We start from the raw sequence: 12,310 nt of genomic DNA, 5'->3' as shown, positions 1-12,310 counted from the left end.
GTCTACTAACGTTGGCATCTCTGACGTGTTTCATATTCTCATCTCAGAAAGAAGGCCCCTGCTCCTCTAGCATTGCTCATTTCCATTCCTGTCCCTGCCAATGTATGCTCTGGGTCTGAGCAGGTCACAGGAGACGCTGCTCATTGACAAAGCCATAAACACCGGCAGCTCTCTGTGGAGCACACTGTGGGCACTGGAGATAACCGCACTCTCAGAGGGGAGAGAGCACAGGCAAGAACATGGAACGGAGTTAACGTTTGCACGGCGCGTTGAGTGGGTGAACTCCACAGAACAGCAGGCTCTGGGCAGAAACACAGGGGCCCCGCCATGATCCAGAAGGGCCCCTCCGTGAACATACCCCACCGAACCACCTCCTGCGGGGAGTAAAGCTCAGTAAAGTTCTCCTGGCACCCACCTCCCCCCGGCAGGAGGAGATAGTGGGGAGGGGCCCGGTGGGGTTTGCAGGCCTTGCCTCCTCTGGATCACACAGATCTGGGGACCAACCCCCACTGCGAGGAGCCAGGCTAACCGCTGCTCTGCTGGCCTCCACGTCCCTTGCTCAAGTCAGGCTACCCCTGGACATGCCCCCAGAACGCTCCCCTCCCGTCTCAGAGAGCCCCAGCTGGGTGGAGTTGCTGCTGGGGAGGAGGAGCAGGGCAGCGACATCCCCACTTCTGTGCCCCGGGGTGTCGGGTCTCACAGCTCCCCACCTGCGTGAGGGGAAGAGAGCACCAGTCCTTAGACATTTGGCTCTGCTCACTTTACTTAACTCTGTAGATCAAACTCCTCCCTGCCCCTCTCTTTGTTAGAGTCATCCACCCCTGGCCATTAACCTACGCCCCCAGGCTAGCTCTACCATGCTCCCTGCAGGCAGCCCCCTGGAGTCCCGCGGAAGTCACCGGGGCTCTGTGCAGGCACAGTGAGTCACCTGCATGGAGCTCATGGCAGGATCAGGCCTCTGGACTGTGAGCATTTTGGGGAGGGACTGTCTTTTTCCTTTGTCTTTGTCCAGGGCCCCACATAATGGGGGTCCTGACTGGAGCCTCAAAGAGCTACTTTAATGCCATAGAAAAATGACTGTCAACAACGGTTCCTCCGACTTGTGCTGTATCTGCTGCTTTCAATACTGCGCTTGTTTTATCACGTGAAAAAAATGATGGCCCTTATTCCACCCTTCAGTGCCAGCATCCGCCGATGTGAAAGTGACAGGGCACTTCGTCGATCCTCCGGGGAATGTGGACTTCGTCAGAGAAGCAAGGAAAGAACACAACTTGTCCTATGTTTTATAGCTTACTTTTAATAATGGCAATTAAGCTGCAAATCAAGTTGTCATGGGCGTGTAAATGAATATTGACCCAGAGCCATTCCTGTTGCAACAGGTGCGCTTCATGTGGTCTTTATCCCCCTCCTGTTCTTGCTCTCTCGACACTCAAGTCAACAGCTGAAGCTCCCGTTTGGTAGCTGGATTACTTTCTCGGCCATATATTGTTTCAGCAGTTGTATCTGACTAATTCCTCCCTGAAACGTCTGTTAGCTCTTATTTGGCATTCTGCGGGCTCACGGGTAGTAATCTCCACACCTACCTCCGGATCAAGCAGCTGAGAGTCTGGCTGGCCTGTTTTTTAAAAAAAAATACCTTGAAAAACTTCTGGCAAAGGTCAAGTCATGTGAAGCAAGGCCTTCTCTTTGCCCAGGTGACCAAGAGTGCAGAGCGCATCACCTCTGGCAGGGGAGAGGAAGCTTCTTTCTGGCATCAGGGCATCAGCCTGAGGTAAGAACTAGAGCTGCCTGGAAATTTCCTTGTGAAACCTGAAATTGTGCAACCCTGAGGTCTGCCCTCAGAAATCAAACCAGCTTTGTGTTGTCCTCACTTTCCCCCAGCCCGTCACCCTTCAGTGCACCCTGTTATTGTTACTATCACACGTAACACCTAGAGGCCCAGTCACGGACCAGGACCCCGCTGTGTCGGGTGCTGTACGAACACAGGACAAAAAGACAGTCTCTGCCCCACAGTGCTGACAATCTATGAGATGAGAAACAGCCGGTGGATTTGAACAGGCAGGGGAACCTTAGGAAACAATGAGGCAATACCAGTTGGCGTGTCGCCGGGCGGTGGCAGCTGCACGCCAGCTTTCTCATGCTGTCAGGTGTTTTGCAGGCATGAGGGCGAAGGAGAGATTTCAGAAGGGTTTTCTGGGAGGACAAGGAAGTGGTTCCTGGGCAGCTGCTCCCCAGCACGAGGGGCAGCAGAGGAGAAACCACAAAGGTGCTTGTTTGAAAATGGAACAAGTGGGGGATGAAGGCAGATACCTGGCACACTTGGTGGTGGGAGCCCGGGGCAAATGAGGGACAGTCAGTCAGGAATCAGGCTGGACTGAAGGCGAAGGTCTGTAAGGGAAACGGTCAAGTGAAAATAAATGAGACTGAGTGTCTCTGGCTCATTCAGGTTACCGTGGGAGGGGTTATGCGCTGTGGTGTTAATGACACGGTAGGTCTTCGGAGTCTCTGATTGGTTGAGCCTACTCCCTGTCATCAGGAGGGCCCGCTAGGATGCTGCGCCTGGTTGAACGTATATAGCGAGATTGACCCAGCCGCAGGGCCGCCCAGAGGGAGGGGCAAGTGGGGCAATTTGCCCCAGGTCCCTGGCCCCGGAGGGGCCCCCACGAGAATATAGTATTCTATAGTATTGCAACATTTTTTTATGGAAGGGGCCCCCGAAATTGCTTTGCCCCAGGCCCCCTGAATCCTCTGGGCGGCCCTGCCCAGCCGCAGTGTGGCACAGGAGCCCTGAGCACTGCCTTGCACCCAGCTGGACCTGACATTTGGTTACTCCTGTAATTACAGGAAAGTGTCCAAAAGCACAACGCCCTTTTCTCCACCCCCCAGTGCTATGTCTAGGTATGTCTTCACAGCGCCACGCAGGGCCCCGCCTTGCCGCCCCCGCCCCGTGAGCAGTCCCATTGGAATCCCCGGGAAAGAGGGAGCCCTGCCTCTGTCTAGCGAGAGCCAGGTATCCCGAGAAGGGGCAGTGATTCCACTGCTATCTCTAAGTGGAAATCGGACGGGATTTACAGGCGGCTGAGGACACTGGTGCGGAGACCCAGGGCCTCTGTGCCAGCCTTGTGCCCCAAGTCCCCACCCACCGCCTTTGCTTCACCTGCTTCAGAAACCCCTTGGGGAAAAGAACCAGGCTGAAAACTTTGGGGAAAATTCTCAAAGCATTGCCTGAGTGTTTCCTTGGCATTTCTGTGGCTGTGAGTCACACAGCCGAATCGGCTACAGGGATTAGGTAAGAGAGAGGCACAAAGAGACTGAGCTCTGTAAAAGCAGAATGGCACTAGAATTTTTACTGAAGGAGTCAATCCTCCACTGGCAAGGGCTGGAATACTCTGGGGCTTGGCCACCTTGCCCTCCCCACATTGCTAAATGAGATGAGGGCCCTGACTCGATCCAGGTTAGGTGGGACGGGGATCACAGAGGTCCCCAGAATGAGAACATCCGAGAACCGCTAGCTAGTTGGTCTTTTTTAATCTCTAACTTCTGTGATTTTAAGACAGGACCCTCCTCAGCATCCTTGGTTCCAAGCAGAACTCTTAGGACGTCCTCAACTCACTTTCTAATTCTGTCTACGCCAAACCCACAAAAAGAAAAGCTAGAGGATTTTCTTCTTCTGTTCTTTAAGCCACGTTGCAGCTATTAATACCTTTCTATTGGCCGCACGCCCCATCTGACATGAATGGAAACAGTTGGATGGAATTCTGGGAGAAGTTCCTTTTTTATGCAGCACGGAGAGACATTTTTACAAGCCGTTTACCGCACTTTGTCAGTAAGTGTTGTTTTTTTTAATGGGATGCATTGGTAGAACTTGAAGGCTCGGTGTGTACCCGATTTCCCATTTTTTACCGCCATTCTAGGGTCCTCATTCTCCCCCAGCCAGGGATTCTTTGTCTCTCACGTTCTCCCCTCCCGCCATGCCACAGTCCCTCATTCGCCCCCACCAGGCTAGGAGCTGTGTGCGCCCACTGTAGTAAGATGAGGCCCTGAAACATAACCTCTTGTGTCAGAGGCCCAGTCTGAGGCCTGAAGCCTGAACCAAAGTACTCCCAGGCATTGCTAAGCAAAAGCTGGGCTGTGAGCCAGAGGCAGGCCCCACTCACAGAAGTTGGCGAGAAGAGGGTTGTTAGAAGCAGGTGCATTCACGCATAAGCGCTAATAAGAGGCACTTGTGCCAAGATGGCACCTGGACATCCCGATACGAGGACACTTCACAAACATAACAAGGAACAGGCAGGTGCATCTTAAAGACAGGATCAAAAGGACAGCATGATGGATAGATCTGTTTGTTTGAAACAACATGATCAAAGGAGGAGACAGCACCCTAATGAGCCAAGGGGCTGTACCTCAATACGTCAGTAGGGATGGGTAATCTGTCCTGTAACTGTATAAAAGTAGGTCCCGGAGTGCGCATCTTTGTCTGGCCTAGGGGGCAGTGGAAAGTCCCGCCACTGACTGAGCCAGTCCATTGCCAGGGGGCACAAATTCGTAGTATGTCTTGTAGAGTCTACTGGAAACTATTACTGTGCTTCGTTTGTCAATAAACCTGGCTCGGGTTCCTTCGTACCTTACTAGAGTCTGTGGTCTTTGGGGGATCTCTTGGGGTCTGCTGTGTCAGCGATCTGCGCAGAGCTGGGGCAGCACACAGAGGGAACATGCACGCAGCCGACTGGTATCATCGAACAAGAGCAGAGCACCACACCGGTAGCTACTGACAACACCCACCTATTCCTCTCTTCCTTCCCCCGACCCGTTGTCTCTGTCAGAAAATAAGTCATTCAGGATGTCCACTTGTTAACAGTATTGGGAGGACGGGCAGAGTTGAAATAGGGGGTATTGTTATGCGGGAAAGTGCCATCAACTGGTTCTTTGATCTATCCACAATTACAGAGGTGGTTGAAGTTGCTGCATCTGCTAACCAGATGCCAGGGGTGCCACGTGTCCCCCATCTCTCCCTTCCAGGTTTCTGGTTTTCACCAAAATCAGTAGGACTCTACCTACTGATGCTTAGAATGTTCACTTAATTTTGGAATTAATTGAATGTGGCCTTTAAAAAGTGATTGCAGTACATTCAAACAGACAAACAAATGTTCCAGGGTAGGGCCTCCTGTCATGCAGCCAATTAGTGAGCTTCCAACACGGAGTAATTATTCTGGAATAGTGTGTCCACAAAGGGAGCTATTCCAGAATAGCTATTGCTGAATAGTTTGTTCCTGTGTAGAGAAACCCTTATCTGGCATCACAAGTATTTTGGTTACTTAAATGTCTAAATTGTGGGTGCAGAATTTCACCCCAATTATTGCTGCCCATAGAAATGGAGACACACACACACACACGTGTGTAATATTGGATACAAGCATATATTTATAAAGATAAGGAAAGTTTATTTACAAAAAAGGGTTATCTGAAAATCACCTTATTGGCTTTGAATTACAGGTTCGGTACGTTTTATCTTGCTCTATGATTTTCCTGTCTTATGAAGTCACCAGTGGTTCCATGTTTATTAGCACTGGCACTCATCCAGGTTGTCTCCCCAGCTCCAGGCTTGCAAGGATGCCCTCTTCCACCTTGGGTGGATCTCAGAGGCTGAGGCAGGGCCGGCTACAGGCACCAGCGAAGGAAGCAGGTGCTTGGGGTGGCCAATACAAAGGGGCGACACTCCGTCCGCTATTGGGGTGGCAGGAATTTGGCGGCTGATCCTCAGTCCCTCTCTTCCTCTTTGAGCTGCCGCCGAAGTGCCGCCGAAGAAGAAGAGAGGGAGTGAAGGACCCGCCGCTGAACTGCCGCGGAAGACTGGAGCGGGGCGATTGAGCTGCCGCAGATCGGCTGTTTGTTTTGTTTTTTCCCCCTGCCGCTTGGGGCAGCAGAAAACCTGGAGCCGGCCCTGGGCTGAGGGCTGGTTGGGAATTTGGAGTGCTGCTCCATCCCTGAAGCGAAGCAACGACGTGGTGCCAGCATTAATAAAGCGAAAGAAGAAGTAAAGCAGGGGTTCTCAAACTGGGGGTCGGGATCCCTGAGGGGGTCGCGAGGTTATTACATAGGCAGTTGCGAGCGCTCAGCCTCCATTCCAATCCCTGCTTTGCCTCCAGCACTTATAATGGTGTTAAATAGATAAAAAAGTGTTTTTAATGTATAAGGGGGGGTCGCACTCAGAGGCTTGCTGTGTGAAAGGGGGCACCAGTACAGACGTTTGAGAACCACTGAAGTAAAGGGATGAGGAGAGGGAGAAAGAAAGAAAAGATGAAAACTAAAAGAAAGCAGGGACAAGGAGGAAATACAGAGAAAGGGAAAGAGAAACTCACAGATTAGTCTGTGGCAAATAATCACCCTTTGTCATGGATTCCAGGACAATAACCAGAACAAATTCCAGAACAATTACCACCAAATCCACTTAAAAAAACAAAGTTTACTTTTAGGGCATAAAAATTCCAAAGCAATAAGAGAACTTGTCCTGCTATCTCTCCTCCCCACCTCCCTTCCTGCTTTCCATCACATACAGGATTAATCCTGCTCGCTACCCCTAGCCAGCCTTGTTAGACCTCATTTCAGCTGTGCTGTGCTCGGGGAAGGCAGACTGGGGCTGAGAGAGGAATTGGAGGTTATCACATTCTACGGCACTGGGCTGCTCTCTCATTATGTCTGTGTATGGGATAGGAAACACACTCGCCCATTAGGATATTACCAGGAGATAACTGTCTGGTGTTAGTGATTTTGCTATAACCCTAGCGCATGCCCACACCCACCTTTGTAGCAGTGACCTATGTATGTGTCCTATGTACACTGTCCCAGTCCCATTTGGCCAACCACCTGGCTTTCCTCCTTCGCATCCTTCCTTAAGACTCATTTCGGGGCTGTTGCCCAGCCCTGTGCATGTGATCAGCACTTTAACAATAAGAGGCTAGATGTGTCATTTCAATTCACAACAATAACCAAGTTACTGCATGTGAAATGTTCACTTGGAAGCAACCACTTCTGGCTCCGTGTTTGTACAGTTCCTAGCACGGTGGGGCTCTAGTGCATGACGAGGATTCCGAGGGGCTCTACACAAGCATAATGGGTAGTGACCATATTTCACCACCGTTTGCAGCTTGGTTTATTGATACAGAATGTGCTGGCCACTGCTTCCTGCCCCTTCACCACCTGCTGCTCTCTAGAGATGAGATTTCAGAGGCTCGTGCTTTGGAGATAGCTGTTTGTCGGCTCCCCACGCTGGAAGACGTGAGCGTGGATGCAAGTCCCCCAAAGCGGAGATGGCTGGGCTTGGAGGGGGGGGAACTCCCCCAGGTGCTGTGTCTCAGGGTAAATATGGACGTGGGACCCTGTGGCTAGGCAGGAGGAAAGTTCAGCCTGTAGATATGAGTTACAAATAAAGGCTTCAGGCACCCACTCTCCTACGTGGTGAATGCCCCAGAGGTCAGTGACTCCTCCAGAAGCTCTTCGTTTTCAAGCCTATCACGGTTCTGTGGCACACACAGCTCTGCCTTGTTCCCTGTCCTTTTGGAACGACACTGTGACTCCTCTGCTGAATCCAGTCTCCAATGGGGGAAACCAAGAGCATATTTGGAGAGAAATAACATCCTGACTGCAGAATATAGACTGCGTGAAACCTGGGCAGCCCAGCTGTCACTAATGAGCTTATTGTACACAAGCAGGATAAGCAGAAGGCGCTGGTGATTTCACAATACAATTCAATTTTATTGACAAGTCCCATGACATGATCCACCACTTAGCATGCAGTAGAGCAAGTGAACATGCAGGAATTGAGAGCCAGCCCACTGTAATAACCATCCCTCAGTCCAATGGACTGGCCTTGCCAGCCTTACTTTCCTGAGTAATCCATCCTTACACCAGTGGGTAACAGTTCTTCATCTGAGTCAGGCTTGCTAGATCAGGCTCTTTTAGGTCTCTCTGTTAGAAGCTGTTTGTAAGTAGGGAAGTGTCCAGAACTAGTCAGGTCAATGTTTAGAACAGGAGGTAAATCCTATTTGCTGCAGCCTCAAAACATTACTCAGATTTTTCTGTACTTTCCGCAGTTGGAAAAAAAAATCCCCACGAGTGCAGGCTCATTAATCTATGCAGCATGGCACTTTAATTGTTCTCTTTCTCTGATAACCTTAATGCAGGTTTTTTATTACTTTATTATTTAGTATTACAGCTCTTAGACAAACAATCTCCAGTGCTGGAAAACTTGTGGGTAATTACAGAAAAGAAAACAAGGTAGTAAAAAAGCTGTTGCAAACCACAGTAACAGGACCAATATGGCACCCTTTGAAGCCAGAGGGGGTTTTGCCACTGACCTGGGTGAGTGCAAGAATGTTAGAAGCCCACTTGATTTCTGAACACATCCCCTTACAATTCTTCTAACGTGTTCAGCAGTCCTCTACCCTTTCCACAGACTGCACAGGTGAGACCAAGCCTTTGGTTACCCAGCCAGGCATCTTCCCTTTTCTCCTGAGCATCCCCTCCTCTCCTCTGGGATCCTCTTGACCTTAAAGAAGCTAGCTTATACGTTATCGTATCAGACAGACCTCACAGAGATATTTACACAGATGCCACTCTAAGATGGTTATCATGGTCTCTTATGACCTGTGCAGTGTCTGTTTCTTCATTCATTTAGTAAAATCCTATGTCTATAGTATTTATTTCAGTCCTGCCTCAGTGCAGGGGGCTGGACTAGATGACCTATTGAGGTCTTTTTCCGGTCCTGCGTTTCTAGGATTCTATGATGTTGCTGTTGATTTGGATTGTTTTGGTTCCTGTTTTCTTGCACGACTTAGAAGGTGACAATAATGGTCTCCAGGCCCACCTTTGTATTTGATTGACAAAGGGCCGTCTGCCCTTTGCCCTAATCTAATGACCATGCGTTTACATGTGAATGGTCTCAGCTAGTGGTGTCCACCCGAAAACAATCTGATCTGCCATGAAAGAGACAAGGCTCACTGATTCCTTATAACGCCGACTTAACTTTATTTCACCCTGTTACTGACATCTTAAAGGCAATATGTCACATGCACCAACCACAAGGACATGATAAAAGCACAGACAAATAACTTGGACAAGAGAGAAGATGACAGGGCCAGGATTTTTATAAGGAGGCAAAGCAGATACAGAATATGTATTGCCAAACTGCCAGCTACGAGATTTATGTTTAAACAGGTATCATTAGAATCCATACCATTTACTTCTGTGAAATATACAGTTACTACGTTAGCACTAATCTGAACATGGGAAAGCATGTTAAAGGCCAGCCCTGCTCCCACTGAAGTCAAAACGCCAACAGAAGTTTAATATGTCCAGTTATATACATTCTACACAAAGTGGGTTTAAACAAATACATATTCCTAACATTTAAAATGTTTAACACACAAATACAGCGGATGCCCTTGTTATTGCTGTGTTTTATCCAGGATGTTCTCTCACACCTGTTCATTCCAGGTCACTCTGCTGAAGAAGAAAATTAATGTCAGGCTGCTGAAGCTCAAAGGCATAAAATGTGGCTTATTTGTTGTCCCTTTAAGCAGTTTCCAAAGTCAGTGGTTTATATATCCACATTGTCTTCCAAAGAAATATTTCACTTTCACTTAGTAAAAAGTTCAGCTCAAATACCAGTAGCCTAGTAGCCTTTGTATCAGGGTTAGCCTTTGCTGAAATTTCCTCTCCCCTCACTCATACGCTTTGGCTGCATAAATGTAGATATCTGCACCCCTAGGATTTGCTCTGGATATTGTTAGATGATCTTGAAAATAGTTTGGTGGTCATTGGTGCATATGCCTGTTGTTTCCTGCAGTGCACTGAAACTGAGCATTTGTATTGACTTTTCACAACAGGCAGGGAAGACATTATTATATGAAATATTGTACTAAGAAATGCTGTAAACATATTGTACATAACCATCTAAGACTGTTCAGTGTTGTACTTGGAGAAGAAAGTTTGAGACTCTGTTAGTCTCAAAGGTGCCACAGGACCCTCTGTTGCTTTTTGGAGAAGAAAGGAATTCATTGGCTGAATAAATGAGTCACACCAGGATGTATTTTAGCATTACACAGAATATAGTAATTCCACTGGATATACCCTAAAGTGCTTTAAACTTCATATTATCACTGTAGTCTGGATGCTGCCCGGCATTTGTAGATGAATTACTAGATTCACAAATGGTGGATTAACTTCTGTGGTGCCTGAGGTTATAGGAAAAAGGCCCAACAAACAGGCTACTGGTAGATGTACAATATGTCATATACTTTGCCCTCTTATTCAGAAGACAAAGGGATGCCTGTTTCATGGTATGGGTTTTGACAAAGGCATGACAGAAACCTGTAGTCTGCATTTTCTGAATAGTCAGCATCTACAAACGTAACTCATCTCAAAATCTTTTATGTTACTAATTACACCATAATTTGACAAACAGGAATTTTTAAAATCAAATTTTTGTTAAAAACCCAACCAAGGCTGATAACGTGGGATTCTGACTATCCTGTTAGTATTACAGTAAAGTGTGCTGTTAAAGGGAAACATTTGCCTACTCTCATCATTACAGAGTCCAAAACAGAGATGGAACATTCCATCATTATAACCATATCACGTAAGCTCTAATCAAGTGATGACTATGCAAGATAATCAGACTTACAATGAGACATTCGACCATATCATATCAATAAAAAAGGCTACAGGAAGAGAATCTAATTCTTGTCATGAATCCTGCTCCTATTAATGAATGTAACTCGCACTGTGGGCAGGATCAGGTCCATCAGACAGGACCAGGGCATCAGCTTTTTATTTTGCAGCTTTGGCAAATTAAACTCAACATGAAATATTTCCCCCTGACATTTTGACAGTACAAAGAGTTTTGCTTTTTCCAGTAATGATCAGAATGACAGTCTTTTCGTTAAATAATTCATACCAAAACTCGAAATTCTGGAGCCAGCAGGCAGAACTATTAATGATTTTAGACTTAGAAACGTGCACCTATATATTATGCCTTACATGACTAGATATGTATTATAATGGAGGTTATCGGGTACTGCTAGTCAGACACATTTCTACACCTACCCAATTTTTCAATACAAAAGAATGATCTCATCTTGGTATACCTCTCCCTTTTTGAGTATCGGGGGTAGCCGGTTAGTCTGTATCCACAAAAACAACAAGGAGTCTGGTGGCACCTTAAAGACTAACAGATTTATTTGGGCATAAGCTTTCGTGGGTAAAAAACTCACTTCTTCAGATGTATGGAGTGAAAATTACAGATGCAGGCAAATTTAACACCATTCATTTGGGCTTGACTAGGGACTGGGAGTGGCTGGCTCATTACAGAAGCAGCTTTGCCTCTCCTGGATTGACACCTCCTCATCTATTATTGGGAGTGGACTACATCCACCCTGATCAAATTGGCCCTATCAACGCTGGTTCTCCACTTGTGAGGTAACCCCCTTCTCTTCATGTGTCATATAACGGCTGCATCTGTAACTTTCACTCCATGCATCTGAAGTGGGTTTTTTTACCCACGAAAGTTTATGCCCAATTAAATGTTAGTCTTTAAGGTGCCACCGGTCTCCTCTCCATTGTTATAATTTGGTAAGTAATTGTAGGGTTTCTAGAAGTTTAATTTACTGATGATGGTAAAAAGTTAAACGACAAGACTGGGACATGCTGAGGCGCTGTTTGACTTTACTCTGTTAATGAACACAAACCAGAACCCCCCTAAACCTGCACGTGCGGCTGGAGCCACGCAGGGTCCGAATCGCCGGGCTGCCCCGGGCTAGGGGGCAAACGCTCCGGGGCCGCCACCTGGGGACGGAGTTTCTCTGTCTAGGCGGCTGGTCACCTGCGCCTTTGCCACTGATGCGCGCACAGGGGGCTTTGCGCGGACAACCCCGGGTCCCTGGCGCCCCAGCCCGACCCGCTCCAGCATCGCCCGCTGGCTCGGAGCCGCTCGGCCCGGGTGGGCTGCGGGGCTCGCAGGAGGGGCGGCGGGGGAGCCGGGGTCCCAGCCCCGGCCTGGGCAGGGAGGTTCCCGGCCGGCTCGGTCCCGCCCCGTCCCGAGTGACTCGATGGCTCCGCCCGCGGCTGGCTTGACGTGCAGGCGGCCGGCCCAATCCCCCCGCCGGCCGGCCGGAGCCAGCCCCGCCGCGCGGTGCCGGGCGCTGGAGACGCGGGGCGGCCGGAGCGCACGGAGCGTGAGTGGCGGCCGGGGGCGCGGGGGTCCCCGGGGCGGGGCGGGAGCTGCCCGGCTGCGCTGCCCCCTGCGCGGGGCTGGGGG

General features: G+C 49.0%; 1 protein-coding gene across 6 annotated transcripts in view; it reads left to right on the top strand.

Annotated features, from left to right (window-relative positions):
* Positions 1-11,524: 11,524 nt before the first annotated feature.
* The window catches only part of PLS3 (plastin 3), an 81,659-nt gene continuing 80,873 nt past the window's right edge, over positions 11,525-12,310 (top strand). For 2 of the 6 annotated variants that reach the window (XM_042851199.2, XM_042851198.2), the window contains exon 1: positions 12,074-12,227. In XM_042851199.2, the coding sequence (XP_042707133.2) occupies positions 12,102-12,227 (126 nt within the window). In that variant the 5' untranslated portion in view covers positions 12,074-12,101. Of the gene's footprint in view, positions 11,626-12,073; positions 12,228-12,310 lie in introns of those variants that run through there. The other 4 variants (XM_042851203.2, XM_065556796.1, XM_065556792.1 and 1 more) reach the window with 4 other exon arrangements.

Source organism: Chrysemys picta, chromosome 9 (genome assembly GCF_011386835.1).
Source record: "Chrysemys picta bellii isolate R12L10 chromosome 9, ASM1138683v2, whole genome shotgun sequence".
In the NCBI taxonomy this organism is placed as follows: Eukaryota; Metazoa; Chordata; order Testudines; family Emydidae; genus Chrysemys; species Chrysemys picta.
This window is presented reverse-complemented; position numbering and strand designations above follow the sequence as displayed.